The sequence below is a fragment of the Camelus bactrianus genome, chromosome 23 (assembly GCF_048773025.1).
Source record: "Camelus bactrianus isolate YW-2024 breed Bactrian camel chromosome 23, ASM4877302v1, whole genome shotgun sequence".
NCBI lineage: Eukaryota > Metazoa > Chordata > Mammalia > Artiodactyla > Camelidae > Camelus > Camelus bactrianus.
The window spans coordinates 26643693-26663659 of NC_133561.1; the positions used below are offsets into that span (position 1 = coordinate 26643693).

General features: G+C 42.6%; 1 protein-coding gene across 1 annotated transcript in view; it reads left to right on the plus strand.

Moving 5' to 3' along the window:
- The window catches only part of KCNH1 (potassium voltage-gated channel subfamily H member 1), a 337403-nt gene that overhangs the window by 40564 nt on the left and 276872 nt on the right, over window positions 1–19967 (plus strand). Inside the window, exon 5 of the mRNA XM_074351867.1 lies at window positions 6265–6383. Coding sequence (XP_074207968.1) covers window positions 6265–6383 — 119 coding nt within the window. The remainder of the gene's footprint in view (window positions 1–6264; window positions 6384–19967) is intronic.

The following is a 19967-nucleotide window of genomic DNA, read 5'->3' on the forward strand; positions in this document are numbered from 1 at the left end:
ACTCACACACTTTAGCCCTCAATATAGAAATGCTCCTAGTGGATCATGCTTAATGTCTCCTCCAAGACATGACTTTATAAGCCTCTCCATTTCAAGTGCTGTGGCAGATATGTTTAGACCCTCCCACTTGTCATGTCACTGTGCCCCTGACCCACTTTGATGGGGTGGTCTGCTTAGGACAAGGTCAAACTTTATATTAGTCTGTTTACGATGGAAGAGCAAGATAATTCTCCAGGCCTTCTTACTTGTAAGTCTATAAACTGCAGTTCTGGTTAACAGGGACCAATCTGGATGGAAAATACGTTGCCATGTGGCTGGATTATTCCCCTGACTTGCCATTTGTTCTCAGGAGTGTGCTGACACTGTGAGAGTCCCGCAGACCCAGCCAGGCTTTCAGCTCAGCACCTCAGTTAGCAGGAAGAATCTTAAGAGTCTTGCTGGGCCAGGATTCTATAGAATTCACTTTTGAGATAGAAGGGAAGGGTGAATAACCCCAGAAACTCCCAGAAAATTCCCAGGTAATTGTTCTTTGACGTAGCAATATGAGATGTTTCCCCACCATTAGATTAGTCCTTTAAAAGTCTGTTGTGCTCAGATTGTCCCTGAAAATAACTTTGTTTTCTCTGATCATGTTGTGCCTAACTTTGGGGCTTGGGAGTAGGGTGAGTGCATCCTAACAGTGATTCAAGAAGCCAGTTGGTGCCTAACGTTTTCCCACAAATGACCCACAAAGTGGGGAACACACAGGATCCTTGGCAATTAGACTATTTCAGCATCTGGCAAAAGTAACTCCCCAGAGCTCCAAGCACACGTGATGGGCCCCGGGGTTGCTCCCGGAGCCCCTCTCTCACCGAGCATATTAGTTCTCACGACTTTTCATGAGTTATCCAGACCCCTGACTTTCTCATCTCCTCTTTCCTGTTCATCTTTTGACTACTCCCCTGGCTCTTTGATAAGAAGTGCCCACAGATGGCATGGAGCAGGGGGTGAGGTCGAGCTAGGTTTGCTGTTTGGTAACAGCTCTGGGTTGTGTGTGTGTGTGTGTGTGTGTGTGTGTGTGTGTGCACGCCCGCGAGTGCTGAAAGGCTGAATGAGAGAGTAGGTGGGAATTCTTGGTTGAAATGAGACTCTGATGCTCCGGGGGTTTCATTTGTTCCTTATCTCTTGCTTTTCCGTTCTTGTGGATAATTGAGAATAGGCTGCAGGGTGTTTTTTCCTGTCCCATCCGCCCTTCTATGCCAGGAGCCTTGAGCAAGTGGGTAGAGAAGAATTAGAGTGCAAGGCTCGGTGTTTTCTCTCCACATCATTAACCAAAGGATGAGTCACCTCTCTTGTTTTCTCTCTTACCTCACCAAATAACATCACGGTAAAGGAGCAAATTCATTTTCAAAGATCCATATATTTAGTTCTAAATTCGGACTTCAGACTGAGCTAAGAGCAGACAACAAACAGAATGGAAAACTCCAGAGGAGATTTTTTTAAAGCCTAAGATTTAGAATATTCAGGGCTGGAGGCTCTGGCAAGCTGCTGTAACTGCCAGCCCTTCTCCATGTGTCTCCATGTGGGATCCCAGTGAGGTGCTCTTGGGGAAGAAAGAGTGACAGATACAAGCCACAGCCCCCCTCTTCCCCTCCAATAGTGACATTTTATCTCTCTGCCCTTAGGATGACCGAAAGGTGATGATCTAGTGACTGCTGCTTGAAGGAGCCATCCTAGATTTTTGGTTTCTTATATGTTGATAAGAAAAAGATCTGGGGAAGAAGACTTGAGGACGCCCAGGCAGAGTCCACAGTGACCTGGTTCCCTGTGACCACCGGCCTCTGTCGAAGGTTGGGTTGTGGTACCAGCTCCTCTAAGAGAATCTGTGACTCTAATCTGTGACACAGATTAGGACAAGCCTGGCCTCATCGTCTTCTCGCCAGGGTTGAGAATACTTTAAGGAGTCCTCTGAAACTTCTATTCCAAGTGACTTAGCACAGTTTCCCAGGGAGGGGCCTGTAGGTCTGTCTTTTCCAGTATTGGAATGGACTTACCCTGGGAGAAGCTGGGATTCCAAGTCATCCCAGAGCCATCTCTTCTGGCCTGGGGAGGATCCAGGGACATGTGGGCTAAAGCAGCCTAGTTGGGGGGCTCACCCTGGTTGAAAGTGGTAGCCAGTGTGGGCTCAAGGAAGGGGAGGAAGTTGTCCTTACGGAGAATGGAGAAAGGACCCAGGAAATACTTTTTAGCTGCTTTTTAGATTGCAAACCGTGTTCCCCTCCTTCTGTCCATCTTTTACTTTCATGCTTCCTCTTTGCCTCCTGCTCACCCTCCTGATCATGTGATGCTTCCCCGGCGCCCATAGCCCTGCCTCTGCTTGGTGGCATTTATGATGGAGCTGGGGGAACCCTGAGCGAGGAGTTTCTTCATTGGAGTCAGTTTACTGTTGAACTCCCAAATGGGATATAATTGGGAAAGTGGGTGCAGAAATACCTCTGAAAACTTAACAGCTTGTAAAATGGGCTACTTGCCCTTTGGGACTTTATGTCTACTGGAAACCTAGACAGAAGTGGGACAAAGAGAAAACATTTTGCTTTTCATCCACATTTATTCAGCGTACACACCTACTGGGTGTCTTTGGGGTGTGTGGCCCTATGTTAGATGCTGACCTTAAGGAAATGTCTAAGATAGGGACCCTGTGTGTTATAGTCTACTTGGGGGATGGGCAGACAGGGGCGCAAATAAGAACAGTAAAGCCTAATTACTGATCTAATAGAAGTCTTCCTAAGGCCAATGGGGGAGCCCAGGAGGGAGCGGGCGGTTCTGCTGGGGGTAAGGCGGTATCAGGGAAAGGCTTCCTTGAAGGCGGAGGGTGTATCAGCTGCCTTATTTTCCTTGTGGAAAATGACCCTGTGGCTTCCTCTAAGCAAGATCATCTAGGGCTGGATTCTTATTGGGTCATTCTCTCCCAGTGGACCCTTTGGACAATAGGAAATTCACTTTTCCCAGGAAGGTGTCTCCTGATATCTCTGCTATAAGAGGCATTGTTGGTCCAAATTGTGCATACTACCTTCCACCAAACCCATTTGCTTCTCTTCCTGTGTTCTTAATCTCACTGCATGGCTGTCACCCCAGCCACCCATACCGGGGACCCAGAGGCCACCTCCATTGCCTCTTCTTCCCCTCTGCAGCCATTGATTCTACCTCTGCAACTGTTCTCAGGTCTCCCTTTGCTGCCTGGCTCTGGCCACAGCACTGGTCCAGACCCTCATGGTGTCTTGCCTTCTGTTAACCAACCCCCCGCCTCCCCGCCCCAACCACCACCTTTTTTCGTCTGCTATCCGCACTTCCATTCTGTCCTAAAATCCCCCATATTTAAATTCCTTCATTGGATTCCTTCCAGGTTTCAGGTTGAAGTTCAAACTTCTTAACTTGCTGTCTAGGTTCTTACCACCTAAGTTCTTCTTGATCTGGCTCTTGATGACCTCCTTAGCATCACTTCAGGCTACTGTCTGCATCCTCCCCTCTACAGGCCATACCTCATTCATCTGGCCATTTAGAACATCTTACTCTTCACTGACGTATTACCCTATTCTATGATTTTCTGGCTTTGTAAGTGCTGTTCCTTTGGCATGGAATGTCTGTCTTTTCCTTTCTGAGTTCAGCTAATGTCTGCTCATTTTTAAAAAGTTTGCTCTAGTGTCACCTCCTCTGGGAAGCCTTCCCTGACTGCCCAGCCTGGATTAGATATGCCTTCTCCGGACAGTATTGGCCACAGCATTCTGTATGCATTCTCTGTTATAGAATTTAACTTACTGTATTATGGCTTTTTATTTATTTGTCAGTCTTCCCTACTAGAAGGCATGCTCTTTAAGGCTGGAGTCTGTGTCTTATTCATCTTAGTAGCCCCAGTACCTAGCACTGTGCCTGGTATACAGTAGTTATGCTTATAGAATTAATATATGAATGAATGAAGTTCTTTTATCTGGCTCAGCATGATTCTGATGATAAAGTGTCTATAGTCCAGAAAGGACAATGTGAGGGTGAAACTTGGGAGAGAACTTACTTCATTCCTGCAAATTACGCAGAGCCTGCCCATCCTGGTAGGGATGTGATGGAGGATGTCACACTGCCTCTCTGTCTCCCCATCTAACTCACCTTCCTGTGCCCTTCACTCAGCCAGCTGGGAACCAGCTTCTTTGAGAGCTACATCCTTGGAAGCGGAATCAGGGCTAGAGTAAGGGGCTAGCCTGAGTGTGGGGAAATGCCCAGGGATCTTTTCTCTTTTTTTTTTTCCTTCAGTGCTATGTTATCTGATTGACCAGGGCCCTGGGCCCTGCCAGGCAGAGTCAGAGTTGTCTGCCTGTTCCCTTTATAGGTCCTGGAGTATAGGTCGTGGTGGTGGTGGTGATGGTGGTGGGTGAATAGAATGGGATGTGGGGTGCAGAGCCCTTGCTGATGTTTGTGTGTTTTCTCTCCATTTGAAAATGTACTTTCTGCTTCTCGGAAAACTTTACAGAATTCATTTCCAGCTTTGTTTTGAGCCTGACTATGAAAGAGACTTCAAAAAATTCTAGTTCACAGTTCACACAAGCATTCCAGTGAACACTTTCATAAATGGCCCATTTGGAAAAGATGTCAAAGACCCCTGGAGAGTCTGCACTGTCCCCTCCGGTTAACATCAGTGGGAGCCCCCCGCAGCCTGACCACTGTGTGCCTCTTTTCAAGCTGACTCCTGCAAGCCCCATTTCTCTGCTTAGTGGCATCACGATGGGTGGGAAAGCTACTATCTTTTATTAAAGCCCATAAGTTCTGGGATGAGATAAAAAAGAACTGATTTACTCTTCTTGCTATGTTGACCAAAATTTATACAGATCATGATTCTTAAAGGTTGTGCAAAAAGGAGAAAAAAAAACGGGCCAGTCTTCTGCTTGACTCCATTGTCCTTTGGATTCTTGGTCTGTCTTGAAAAGGTGCTCCCGGGGAAAATTTGGTAAATGAGATTTCTATTGCAAGGCAGCTGAATACGTCTAAACTCAAAAGGAAAGAAATAAAATTGCTTAGTCCTGCTTTGAGCTATCATGTAAAAATGGTTGCTTGCTCTGGTTTTTTGCTGTCCACCCCACATCCAGGTCTTTGGAAACTCTCAACCCCAAACTCGGCTTTGAGCATCCCTGCTGACTTTCAGGGGTCTCGGGAGACAGTTGCCATGGTCACGTAACTTTGATGCAGATAGGTTATTGGATATTTGAATAGACAATAGTCTTTGAAGATCTTTAAAAGATCACTCCTACATTTTAAATTCTCAGTAAAGATCACTCCTACATCATAGATTTTGCAGTATAGAGTGGGCTAGGTTAGAAAAAGACCAGTGTTTTACTTTCCCTGGAGGAACTAGTCCAGAGGGCCAAGGAGGCCTCAAGACAGCTTTGGCTTTAGCCCACTACTCAGAGCCCATTCAACTTTGCCACTTTGTTTTACTGGGAAAAGGCACCCAGCATTTAGGCATTTTAATTTCCACTTTGCAGATGAGATCAATGAGGCCAGACAATGTAAACAACTTGTTGGTGATCACAAGCACACTGGAGGCAGAGAGGAGACTTGTATCCAGATTTCTTAGTTCAGTACTAGGCTTCTTGAGTTTCTCGTTTTCAGGGAGCCTACCTGCCACCAACCATTCTTCCCCAATCCCAGAGCAGACTAAAATCTGCCAGTATTTTTCCCCCACCTACTCAGGGATTAAATTCATTTCTTATTCATCAGCTTTGGAGAATGCCTGGAATGGCCATTTGACAAGCTTGTCTAGTCATTTAAAACCCAGAACCAGCTTGGTCTCTCCTAGATCAGAGGATGTGTGGTTTGAGAACGGCCTGAGCCACAGAGTCAGAGAGACATCTTGATTGCCTGGTATTATCTGGCAGAAAAGCCTTGGGTCAGAGTGGAGAGATCTGGGTTCTAGACTCACTAGCTGTCTATGCACCTCTGTGCCTCAGTTTCCCTATTTGTAAAACAGTGCTAAAACCTTCCTCGCCTACTTCCCAAAGGTATGATTAGCATAAAGTGAAAGTGTGAGAGAAAAGTACATGGCCGCACAGATCTGAGCGTGTCTTGTTGCTCTTTTGAGCAGCGAGTCTTGATTGCAAAGATGCTGAGTGACTCATGGATGCACAGGAGGATAATGTAGGGGGAGGGGGTCTGCTTCTGATAGGGTAACTTGTGATGTGAATGTCCATGAGCCTTCAGGACCTGGCTGAACCTGTCTCTTCTGTCTTCTACGTACTCCAGGCTGGGGGAAGTTTGCTCGGCTGACCAGAGCACTGACAAGCAGCAGGGGCGTCCTGCAACAGCTGGCTCCCAGCGTACAAAAAGGCGAGAACGTCCACAAGCACTCCCGCCTGGCCGAGGTAAGGACGAGGGTGTAGCTCAACTTAAACCTCACTTCCTTGGGGTCCGTGGGCTGAGAACATGGCACAAAGCAGGTGTGCTGGCTTGGAGGGGACCTTCAGGAACCCAGATTCTTGTCTTGGCTGGGCTTCCCACCATGATGTGGGACTTCGGGTAAGTGACCTAGCCCCTGCCAGCTTTGTACTGCCCCATATGTAAAAGGGACTACAAACAGCTCTATTCCAAATTGGTTGAGATTTCAGGTGTCAGTTGACATTTTGAAGGAGTAGGGAGGGAGTTACATACATGAAGGTGATTTTACTTATAAACCATAAACAATTTTTGTTATTTGAGCAATACATACTATTATAGGACAAGAAGACACAGGAAACAAAAAGAAGAAAATAAAAATCACCTGGAATCCCATGAACCAGATAGCATTGGTATAATTTTTGTGTGCCTTCCCTAACTCTTTTTTTTAATCAAGTATAGTTGGTTTACAGTGTTGTGTTAGTTTCTGGTGTACAGTGTAGTGGTTCATAGATACACCTTAACTTTTCTTTGTATGTAAGAGATATTCTATTTCCTAATGCCTAAGAAATACATTTTTTCACATGTTCATGAAATTGAGATGTATCTAAGAATCAATGTGTACATTTAAGGTGGTTTTTATTGCCTTTTCTTTATTTTATATAATTATGAACATCTCTCAAGGTTAATAAATATACTTAAATTCTTGTTGTTTCAGTAACTTTTGTAGTAAGGAAAACTCGTAGCAGTGATATTCTCCCCTTTGCTGGGACAGGTGAGAGGCTGGGAGATCTCGACAAGGTGTTTGACCAAGCTTACTACACCCAAATTACTATTATTCATCTGTGGTGGTTCTGCATCTAAATGATTATTATCTCCCGTTGGTAGTGCCTGGTCTTAATTTTTTCAACTAGACCAGGGTAGGACCAATTAAGAGCATTGCATCTTCTATTCAGCAAACTTCCATCTTATTCCAAGATGACAATGTTAGCTGTGTCTCTCTGCCTAGTGGTGGCCAGTCAATTCTTGATCCATGTTCAGATGACAGGTAGCTTTCTGACCTGCCTCCTGGCTCCCATACCCATAAGAGAGGAACTCCCTGCATGGTGCAGCTCACAGTGGAAGTTCTGCATATGTGCTCCCAATGTCGAATGAGTTGACTGCAGAAGATTTCCTTGTAGCAGCCAAAAGCCTCTGCCAGCAGTGGGACTGGGAGCATTCATTTGGGTCATGTTAGAGAAGGAGAGACACTGGGATGATGGCAGCATTGTTTTTGTCATGATGTGGGCTCATCCTATGATTAGAAAGAATAATAAAGGAGATCTTTCAGCTCCCAGTGTGCACTTTCCCTGTCCCTGCTACTTCTTTTGATTCATAAAGTTACCTCCCCACCTAGTGCTCTCCTCTTTGCTCACTTTTATCCAGCCACATTCCTTGCTGTTCCTCCTATACGCCAGGCTTGCACTTCTCACAGATGTCTATGTGGCAACTCCTCCTCCAACTGCAAGTCTTTGCTCAAATGTCATTTTCTCTGTGTGGTTACTTGTATCAGTCAGGGTTTTACCAGAGAAACAGAACCAGTTGGATATTTGTAGATTAAGAGATTTATTGCAGGGAATCAGCTTATGTGATTGTTGGGGGCTGGCTGGGCAAGTCCAGAATAGGTAGGGCAGCTCCCTAGGAACTCTTGGGAGGAGCTGATACTGAAGTGCACAGATGGAATTTCTTCTTCTTCAGGGGAACCTCAGTTCTGCTCTTAAGGCCTTTCAACTGATTAGATGAGGACCACTTGGATTATAGAGTATAACCTCCTTTCTTGGAAGTCAGCTGATGGTAGCTGTTAATCACATCTACAAAATACTTTCACAGGAACATGAAGATTAGTGTTTGATTGAATAACTGGGTACCATGGCCTAGCCAAGTTGACACATGAAACTAACCATCATGGTTTATCCCTTGTCAACTTGGCATCCGTATACATTTCCTCAAACCATACTTAAATTTCCAAATAAAGACAATAACAAAGTCATACTTCCTCCTAACACAAGCCAGTTATCCTACATATAACCAAAACGTGCCACCTATCTCCCCAGAAGAGGATACAAAGTCCTTGGGTGGTGTTTAACCCTTTTCCTTGATACTCTATAACTTAATGTGATATAAACTTAAACTTAACTCTTCTCAGTACACCTTATGTTAGATGATAAGGGGGTGAGAGAGGGAAGAAAATAAAAGAATGTGCCATAGATAGATAGATAGATAGATAGATAGATAGATAGATAGTACCGTATATATGGTAAATGTATATACACACACAAACGTTCATAACAAAGTAAGAAATACTCATAACTCTTAATCCTCTTCTTAACCTGCTCTCTGTTACTCTCCACTGAACACCTTCTAATGTACCATACAGTTTACTTATATGTTATGTTTGTTGTTCACTGATATATCCCAAACATTTAAAATGGTGTCCGGCACATAGTAGATACTCATCAGTAGTAAGTGGTTTTTTTAAAAAATTGATCAAATGGATGAAAGAAAGGAAATGATGTTAATGTTTTTGTCTACCTATCTGGCATGAGTAGTTGCTCATTGATTATCAGTACGAGGCAAACATCTGGGTCCACTCCCAGGGGCTAGTAAATTTTAATTAACCTGGCTAGAGGCTTATGGATTTTAATTGATCATTTCAGGGAACCAACTTTTGGTTTTGTGGGTTTTCTCTAATGGTTTCCTGTTTTCAGTTTATTGATTTCTGCTCTAATTTTAATTTTTCTCTTCTGTTTAGTTTGGATTGAATTTACTCTTCTTTTTCTAGCTTCCTAAGGTAGAGGCTTAGTTTATTGATTTTTGATCTTTCTTCTTTACTAATTTATGCATTCAATCCTATAGATCTCCCTTTAAGCACTGCTTTCACTGCATCCCACAAATTGTGATAGGTTGTGTTTTCGTTTTTATTTTGTTCGAAATATTCAGAAATTTCTTTTGAGTCTTCTTCTTTGATCCCATGTGTTATTTAGAAGTGTGTTGTTTAATCTCCAAGTATTTGGATATTTTACAACTATCTTTCTGTTACTGATTTCTGGTTTAATTCCATTGTGATCTGAGAGCAGACATTATATGACTTCTATTCTTTTAAATTTGTTAAGATGTGTTTTATGGCCCGGAGTGTGATCTGTCTTGGTAAATGTTGCACATGAGCTTGAGAAGAATGCATATTCTGCTGTTGCTGCATGAAGTAGTCTATAGTTGTCCATTATATCCATTTGATCGTTGGTGTTGTTGAGTTCACCCAGGTCCTTACTGTTTTCTACCTGCTGGATCTGTCCATTTCTGATAGAGATGTGCTGAAGTCTCCAATTACAATAGTGGATTCATCTATTTCTCCTTGCAGTTCTATCAGTTTTTGCCTCACATATTTTGATGTTCTGTTGTTTGGTGCATACATATTAAGGATTGTTATGTCTTCTTGAAAAATTGACCCCATTATCATTATGTAGTGCCATTCTTTATCCCTGATAACTCTTCTTGCTCTGAAATCTGATCTGTTAGGAGTGGATATAGCAAATCCTACTTTCTTTCGATTAGTGTTGGTATGGTAAATCTTTCTACATCCCTTTATTTTGATCTATATGTGTCTTTATATTTAAAGTGGGTTTCTTGTCGACAACATATAATTCGGTCTTGTTTCTTGATCCACTTCGACAATTGCTGTCTTAACTGGCCTATTTAGACCATGGCATTTAAAGTGATTGTTGGTACAGTTGGATTAATATCTACCGTATTTATTGCTGGGTTTTATTTGTTGCCCTTGTTCTGTGTTCCTATTTTGTCTTCCACTCTTTTTCTGCCTTTTGTAGTTATAACTGGGCACTTTATATGATTCTGTTTTTTCCTCCTTCCTTAGCATATCAATTAAACTTCCTTTTTACTTTTATTTTAGTGGTAGCTCTAGAGTTTGCAATATACATTTACAAGTAATCCAAGTGCACTTCCAAATACAGTCATCCCTCAGTACCCATGGAGGATTTTTTCCAGGACCCCCACAGATACTGAAATTTATGGATGTTCATCTTTTATATAAAATGGCATGGTGTTTGCATTTAACCTAGGTACATTCTCTCCTATACTATAAATCATCTGTAGATTACTTATAATACCTAGTACAATGTAAATGCTATGTAGATAGTTGTAAACATCATGTAAATACTATGTAAATGGTTTCCTTTGCAGCAAACTCATTTTGGCACTTTGAGAATTTTTTTTCTCCTGAATATTTTGATCTGCAGTTTTTTGAATCCACAGAGGCAAAGCCCACGGATTTGGAGGGCCGACTGTCATACTGTACTGCTTTGTGGGTAGTGCAAGTACCTCGTAATAAACTGCTCCTCAGTCCTCTGTCTGGTCTCTGGTACCATTGCTGTTATTTGTTTCACTTACTCATAAACATACATAGGCATGTATGTGTGTACATAGTTAAATACATTGTTGTTGTTATTTTGAACAAACTGTTACATGTTAGACCAATTAGGAATAAGAAAAATAAGAGTTTTTATTTTACCTTCACTTATTCCTTCTCCTCTTTTCATTAAGTGGGTCCAAGTTTCTGACCTGTATCATGTTCCTCCTCTCTGAAGAAGGCACGTCTGCTGGCAACAAATTCCCTCAATTTTTATGTGAGAAAGTCTTTATTTTCTTCCACTTTGAAATATAATTTTGCAGGGTGCAGAATTCCATGTTGGTGTTTGTTTTCTCAGCACTTTAAATTTTTCACTCTGCTCTCTCTGCTTGTGTGGTTTCTGAGGAGAATCAGGTTATAATTCTTATCTTTTTTTTAAACATTTTTTTTTTTTTACTGAGTTATAGTCAGTTTACAATGTTGTGTCGATTTCCAGTGTAGAGCACAATTTTTCAGTTATACATGAACATGCATATATTCATTGTTGCATTCTTTTTCACTGTGAGCTACACAAGATCTTGTATATATTTCCCTGTGCTATACAGTATAATCTTGTTTATCTATTCTACATATGCCTGTCAGTATCTACAAATTTCGAACTCCCAGACTTATCTTTGCTTCTGTTAGGTTAGCCGCCCCCATTCCAAGCTTCTCTCAGGACTTTTTCTTTGATTTTTTTGCAGTTTGAATATGCTGTGCCTAAGTGGTGGTGGTGTTGCTTTTTGCCTTTCACTTATCCTACTTGGTGTTCTCTGAGCTTTCTGTATCTGTGGTTTGCTGTCTGACATGAATTTGGAGAAATTACCAATCATTACCGCTTCAAATATTTCTTCTGTTTCCTTCTTCTTCTTCTGGTGTTCCCATTCCACGTATGTTACACCTTTTGTAGTTGTCCTACAGTCCTTGGACATTCTGTTCTTTTTGTTGTTATTTTGTTTTTGGTCCTTTTTTCTCTTTGCTTTTCAGTTTTGGATATTTCTAATGACATATCCTCAAGCTTGGAAATTCTTTCCTCTGCTGTGTCCTTTCCACTAAGGAGCCCATCAAAGGCTTTCTGTGTTTGTTTCTGCTATAGTGCTTTTGATCTCTGGCTTTTCTTTTTGGTTCCTTCTTAGAATTTCCATCTCTCTGCTTCCATTATCCACCTGTTCTTGCATGCTATCCATTTTATCCATGAGAGCCCTTAGCGGTATTAATCGTAGTTGTTTAAAATTCCCTGTCTGGTAATTTCAGTATCTCTGCCATGTCTAGGTCTGGTTCTGACGCTTGTTCTGTTTCTTCGAACATTGTTTTTTGCCTTTTAGCATGCCTTGCAGCTTTTTGTTGAAAGCTGGACATGATACACTATATAAAAGGAGCTCCAGAAAAAGGCCCTTAGTGTGGTGTAAGGTGTCTGGGGAGAGGAATCATTCTGTAGTCCCATGATTTCGTCTCAGTATTTTAGTGAGACCTGTGCCTCTGGGCTGTGAATTACACAAGAGCTTCTCAGTCCCCACCCTCCCGCCCCATTTAGACCAGACAAGATGGGTAGAACAGCCTGGAGTGGCATATGTCTCAGGGTAGGAGACCAAGCCCACCTCATCTGGCTCTTCAGCACTTTAGTCCTCTTTCCTCAGTCTAGTGTGAGTACCTGTTCTTTTGGAGGGCCAGTTATTTTCAGATCTTAAAAGTATCTTATGTCAGCACATAGATCAGGCTGGAGGACCTTTGTCACAGGTTGAGTTCTCTGGGATGCGGATGTTGAGTAACAGCCGTGAAAGAAAAGGAGGAGGAAGCAGCACTGGGCAGGTGGGGGGCATCAGACACAGAGCAGATCTGGTAGAGCCTCTGCAACCCTATAGAGAGCCACCTAGAGGAGCCCCACACAGGGTAGACAGGGCTGGGCCCCCAAGCCCCTTTCTGATCAGTCACTGGTGGGTACCTCCCTGGGAATCTCAGGTTTCTGTCCCTTAGGAAGCTAACAGGAGGCTGTCAGCTAACTGCACACCCCACAACTGGGCAGAGAATCCTTTCTCGAAGCAGGATCTAAGTCCACCACTACCTTGCCACTCTAACCCTTCCTGCCTTTATGGGAAGGAAAGTCATGGTCGGTGTATGAGACAGCGTCGCTCCGGCTCAGCAGGATTCACTCTGTGGTTTTCATGTAGGAGTGACTGTGCTGGGCTTTGGTCTGGCTGGGACCTCTCTTTGCTGCTGGCTTTTCTCTTCATGGGACGGCCAGGGAAATCCATGGAGGGGCAACCATCTTTTCCCCTCACGTTTCTCACTGTTCTCTATGAGGGACTCAGGTGAAGATAAAATTGAGATATGCATTTGGGATGCCTGGGGAACAGGCACACCCATTCAGCCACGTCACGGGGAGTGAGTGGTACCCAGCTCACAGCTCGTGATAACTCACCATCTCACTGCAAGGGGATCACGTAAGTGCCTCATGTGCTCTGTTTTTCATGGCTGACAGGAGAAGTGGACTGAAACAGCATTAAAGGCTACAACCCACTGATGATTTACAGTGTGATTTCGGGCGAGTTGTTTCACCTCTAAGAGCTTCCATTTCTTCCTCTTTCTTCTCTTCAAATGGAGGAATGAGTTCAAATGAGAATAGTGTGTACTCACAGATTTGTGCAGAGTAAAGGAGGTTTTCAATGGGAGCACTTTGGTATATAGTAAATGCTCAACAGTGTTAGTTTTATATTAAATTTTGATTTTTGGTTCTTTATACTGCTTTTAAATTTTTTCTCAAGAGAAGGAAACCTTGCCATTTGCAGTAACATAGATGGACCACAAGAGCATTATGCTAAATGAAATATGTCAGACAGAGAAAGACAATTACTGTATGATCTCGTTTTTATGTGGAATCTAAAACAAAACAAAACAAGGCCCTGATCTCATAGATAACAGAAAACAGACTGGTGGTTACCAGAGGTAGGGGGTGGGGGTAAGTGAAATTGCTGAAGGGGGCAAAGGTACAAACTACCAATTATACGTAAGTTCTGCTGTTGTAAAGCATGGTGCCCATAGTTAATAATACTGTGTTGTATATTCAAAAGTTGCTAAGAGTAGTTAAAAGTTCTCATTACAAGAAAAAAAATTTGTAGCTGCATGTGGTGATGGATCTTAACTAAGTAGACTTATTGTAGTGATGATTTTGCAATTATACAAATAATGAATCATTATGTTGTGCACCTGAAACTAGAGGAATGGTATATGACAGTCATAGCTTAAAAAGAAAAGTTCTCAAATTTCAGAAACAAAACAGTTTCTTTAATGGATTTTAAAACACAGACATATATAAGATAAAAAGTAAAGTGTTCACTGTTTCTTGAAAGTAACCATTTTTAAACAGTGTATGTGTTTTATTACAAGCGTTTCTGTGTATTTATATTGATTTATTTTTTAATGAAAATGTGGTACTATGTGTATTATTTTCCAATTTGCTTTTTTTCCCCACTTACTAATGTATTTGTGGTATTTTCTTAAAAGTACATTTCCCCTTCATTCTATTTAATTGTTGATTTGCATTTATTGCATGACTATATTCAAACCTACTCAGCTATTCCCCTATATATACATATTTAGATTGTTACCAATCTTTAGTTATTACAGATAATTGTTCAGTGAACTTTCTTGTATATGTATTTTTGCTTATAATTTAGAAACCTTTAAAGCATTCAGAGTAGTAGAGAGTAATTTAACAAGCATTCATTTATCTATACTGTTTATGTAGTACATGCTGACAATTTCTCACGTCAAACCCTTTTTAAAAAATTAAAATATTGCAGGTAAAGTTGAGGTCCTCTTAGAACTTGTTCCCAGAGGTAGTCACTACCCTAAATTTGTGTGTCTCCTTGCTAATGATATTTTGATATTTTTGTTACCTATATGTTTATCCATGAAAAGATATCATATGTGTGGTTTTAAAAAATATATCTGCACAAATATATCATATTGTGGTATTTTACAACTTACGTTTTACACTCAACATTGATTTTTTAGAACTTTTCATTTTGAAAATATTATAGACTCACAGAAAGCTGCAAAACTAGTACAGCAGGTGTTCTGTATTCTTCACTCGGCTTCCCTCAATGGTAACATCTTATATAACTACAGTATAACAGCAGATCAGGAAATCAAGTGCAGAGTATTGTTCATTAAACTAAAGATCATATTCAGATTTCACCAGGCTTTACATGCACTCATTTGTGCACACGAGTGTGTGTTTGTATGTACATGTAAGTGTGTATCTGTTAATCCCAAACTCCTAATTTATCCCTCCCCTCCAATTCCCTTTTGGTTTGTTTTCTCTGTCTGTGAGTCTATTTCTGTTTTGTAAGTAAGTTCATTTATGTCATTTTTTTAGATTCCACATACAAGTGATATTATATGGTATTTATCTTTCTCTATCTGACTTACTTCACTTAGTATGATAATCTCTAGGTCCATCCATGTTGTTGCCAGTGGCATTATTTCACTCTTTTTTATGGCTGAGTAGTAGTCCACTGTGTGTATATGTATCCAGTCATCTGTCAATGGACAATTAAGTTGCTTCCATGCCTTGGCTATTGTAAATAGTGCTGCTGTGAACATTGGGATGCATGGATCTTTTTGAGTTACAGATTTCTCTGGATATATGCCCAGGAGTGGGATTGCTGGATCATATGGTAACGCTATTTTTAGTTTTGTATGGAACTTCGATACTGTTCTCCATAGTGGCTGCACCAATTTATATTCCCACCAACAGTGTAGGAGGGTTCCCTTTTCTCCACACCCTCTCCAGCATTTATCATTTGTGGACTTTTGAATGATGGCCATTTTGACTGGTGTGAGGTGATACCTCATTGTAGTTTTGATTTGCATTTCTCTGATAATTAGCAATACTGAACATTTTTTCATGTGCCTGTTGACCATCTGTATGTCTTTTTTGAAGAAATGTCTAGGTCTTCTGCCCATTTTTGATTGGATTGTTTGTTTTTTGATATTGAGTTGTAAGTGCATCGTGATCTTACTTTGCATTTTAGTAATGGCCAAAGATGTTGAACATCTTTTCGTGAGCTTGTTTTCCAACCGTATTTCCAACTGGTGAAATGCCAGTTCATGTCTCTTGCCCATTTTCTAACTGAGTTCTGTTAACATTTCTCCCTTTTTTTTTTTATAGTTTAGAAATGTCCGCTTACTTTAAATCCTCTCTCTCGGTGTTTAATTTCCTCTTGTAGTGAGCGTATCTCCAATCTGAGGATTTTAGTGGGAGTCCATTGGGTCCCCAGCTGATGAGGCATCTGGATGTGGTGGTTGAGTTTGCCTGTGCCATATTCCATCAATTTTTACCTGGTTAAGACCAACTTTCCTTTAAATATTTTAGCCCTGGAGCTCCCAACCATGTGAACATTGTGAGTTCTGGCTCCACACTTACATATGGTACATACGTGGGGTTTTGATCTCTTACAGATAATCCTTTTTCTACTGAAAAGTCCAGACAGATGGCCGATTTATTTTTTATGTCTCTGAAAGGGGTAGAGGTTTCCTGTTTCCTGTGTCTCTGTCAGGGCAGCTGTTTGTCACCCCAGCAAGACCATGTGGGTTCCCCTCCTGTCCCCCACAGTATGCACCCGGTTCTGATAATCCCTGCTTCTGAAAAGCTCCTGAGCTGTTTGGTTTCAGCTCCTACTGGCTGGTTTGGTTTTGTGTTTCTGTTTTGTTTCTGATACCTGAGATTTTGAACTTTAATATTTCTTTTTAAATGTTTGTTTTAATTTTTAGACAATATCTCAGTGTTTGGTATACATGGATGGTTTACCATATTTACTTAGTCATCTGTTGATTGTTAGCTCCCTAAATACTTGCGCTAGTAAACAGGATAGATTACTAGAAGTGGAATTAAGGAGACAGAAGGTACAGACATTTCAAACTGGGGAGAAATTGCCGAAGTGCACACAACAAGGCTGTACACATTTCCTCTGCCAATTTCTTTCTTCTCTCCTCATTATGAGTATTAATTGCTATTATTGTTTTACTCCATCCAAGTTTTAACATTTCAATTAATTTTTAAAGGAAGAGCATCTGTTTTTTTATGAACTGCGTAAGGATTTGGTCTGGTTAATACAGTGACTGGCTTCCTTACATGTATGAAAGTGCCACCTGTCAGTAGGACATGCACAAGGAGCATGAGATGGTCCCGCCCCACCCACCTCCACAGGCAGCTGGACCAAGATGCAGAGACCTGAAGCTTACTTACTGAGCACACGCACAGCCAGGCTTGCTCTCCACATTTGCAGGTGATGAGCAGGTGTCTGTCCTCTGCTGAGGGAGAGCAGAAGGTGGGTACATCCAGGCTGAACCTGTGTCAGAGTCCCTAGGTTTTTGAACCCTCAAGCCAGGATCACTGGTAGAGGCTGCCAGGAGGTACAGGAACGAAGATGTTATCTTTCTTCCTAGAAACAGGCTCTGTATGCCTTGAACTTCAGATTTCCTGCTCCACTTTTTTTTTCTTTTCTTTTCTTTTCTTGCTTGCTTGCTTGCTTGCTTGCTTGCTTGCTTTCTTTCTTTCTTTCTTTCTTTCTTTCTTTCTTTCTTTCTTTCTTTGCTTTTTAGATGTTGACTTCATTTGACTCTCCAGACCCAGGGAGAAGTGGCAACACTCCAGGGGTGCCCCACCACCCACATAGTGTTCACTTGCTTTGCACAGGAAAGTAACTTGGGTAACAGGCACTTCTGTTATAAGTACCTGGGTTTGGAGCTCCGTTTGCCTCTCAGAAAGAGTCTTTTAAATACTCAGAACTATCTCAGTATGGAGTAGGCTGTGCCAGAGTAGTAAGTTGATCATTTGCGAAGGTGGCTTGGATGACCACTTGATGGCACATTGAAGGTGAGCGTTGACGTGTGGCTGGACTAACAGCCTCCTCACTGCTGCCCAGCCCTGGAGGCCAGCCTTGCCTGGTCACTCCATGTGCACTCAGGACCATGGGGTTCCTTCTGGTCGGCGCACTCTTGTCTGAGGGCTGGGTCTTGTAGAGGGTGGTTCTTTGTTTTTTTCCCTAGGAGGGCCATTTTGTTTCTTCAAGGCAGACAGGGGAAAACTCAAATATTCATTGATGCCAGGGATCAATTCTACACTTGATTTTGGTTAGAAAAAAAGTTGCAAATGAATAGCTGAAATGAGGTTTAAGGATTTTCTGCAGGCTCCCCCACCCCAGCCTTGCAACAGGATGATGTAGTAGAAAGAGGAGATTTGGAGTCAGATTGACCCGAGTCCTGTACAAAACTCCACTACGTTCCAGCTGTGTGGCTTTACAAAAGTTACTTAGCCTCACTCATCTTCCCTTATCCTCATGAAGTGAAGATCCTACCTGTCCGGAAAGATGGCTGTGAGGACTTGCCATGCTTTAAAAGGCACATCTGATCTTGTTACTCCCTGCTTAAAATTCCTTTAACGTTGTCTTATTTCTTTGGATAAATTTAAAATGGACATCGTGGCTTATAAGACCCCACTTACCCCTCCCTCCTCACCGGGTGGCTTTCCGCTCACCCTCAGTGTCAGCCAGGTGGCACTCACACCTGTCAGACTCTCTTTTCCCTGGGCCTTGGAAATGCCTTTCCTCTGCTTGCAGGATCTTGCCGTGTCTCTTGGCTGGGCTGATCCCCACCCATCCTCCAAGTTCCAGTGTAGACAGCAGATCTCCCCTGCAAGGCCTGCCCAACTGCCCCCACCCTGCCTCAGGCCAGGAAATCCTTCCTTTCAGAGTCCCTCCTTGCCACGTGCGGTTTCCTCTCTGAGAACCCGTGCCCCTGGGAACACTGTTGTTAAAAGTTCGCCTCCTCCAATAGAGGAAAGGTCCATGAAGGCAGGCGCAGTGCGTCTCTTGTTTATTCTACCACTGGACACAATACCAGCACATAGTAAGTGATGGATAAATGGTCCTTAAGTGCATGAAGGAAGAAGGCAGCAGGCACCTAGTTCAGTGCCTGACACTTGGTAGGTCCTCAGGAAATACTGATTCCCTTTCACATTTAACCCCCTCCTCCCCTTGTGAAAATTGTCTGCCACGATCATGGATAACGGACAACTGTTTGGAGCTGATTTGATAATGATGGCAGCGTTTCCATGACTCAGTCTCATCATGAAGTCTCCATACGTAAGTTTTAAAAATGTAGCTGAAGTTTTGAAAACAAGAAGCAAAGAGAATGTGACTGAAGTACTTCTTGGCAAAAGGGGAAAAAAACAAGACTGTTGCCCAATTGCTTTCCAATATGGGCTTCTATTTGTGAAGGTGTCCTGTGGGCTGGTACTCTGCTGTGACTTCAAGTATATGGGTTAATACTTTTAATTGCTTCCCACTGCCTTTATCGCTTCCATTAAAGAACAAGTGCATCATGGAAAAAGTTCTAAAAATAGAGCCTGCCTGGTTTATGGAGAAGGGTGTTTATGACGGGAATTAGGCACTTGTTTAGTTCAGATGTCTGAAGCCCCAAATCAGGCTTTATTTTGTGGCTAGAGCTTCATTCACAGCCTCGTTAACATCCAGCTCTCCCTTTTTATTTGAATATGCTTTTTCTGGTGGGAACAGAGTCTGTCCTCACTCTGTAGTCATAAAAACCCATGCTGTTTCTAAATGGGGGAGAGCCCTCCTCTTGGAGCTGTGCTTGAGTAAGGGGAGAGAGATGTGCGTACCGGCGCCAAAGGAGGGGTTGTGGCTGTTGTGCCTGGAGTGAGGCTTCTCTTTACTCCCAGAGGGAGGGTGTTTGAGGCAGTTGTGGTAGACGAGGGTCATGGTGGTGTCTGTGGGAGGTGCTCCCTCTCTGGCCTTCAGTGATGAATGAAACCTGTTTGGTGGGCAAAGTGGTGAGTACCCCGGGGCCACCCTTGAAAGAGGAAGTTCTCTGTGTTTGGCTCTGGTTTCTTCTTCTGCCATCAACCGGGGAGATGACGGCTGATATTCCCCATGAAACTGTGGTCTTGAGGTGGCTGGCTTCTCTGACTCCTGTTGGGGGACCTCCTGGCCATGGGGGATTGGCTAGGTCTTTAGGCTCCCAGGGAGACCTTAGAGTTTGAGCGCAACCTCGTCCAATGCTGCTGCCAGTTCAAGCCCACATCCTCTCTTTCCTGGCCTTCTGCAGGACT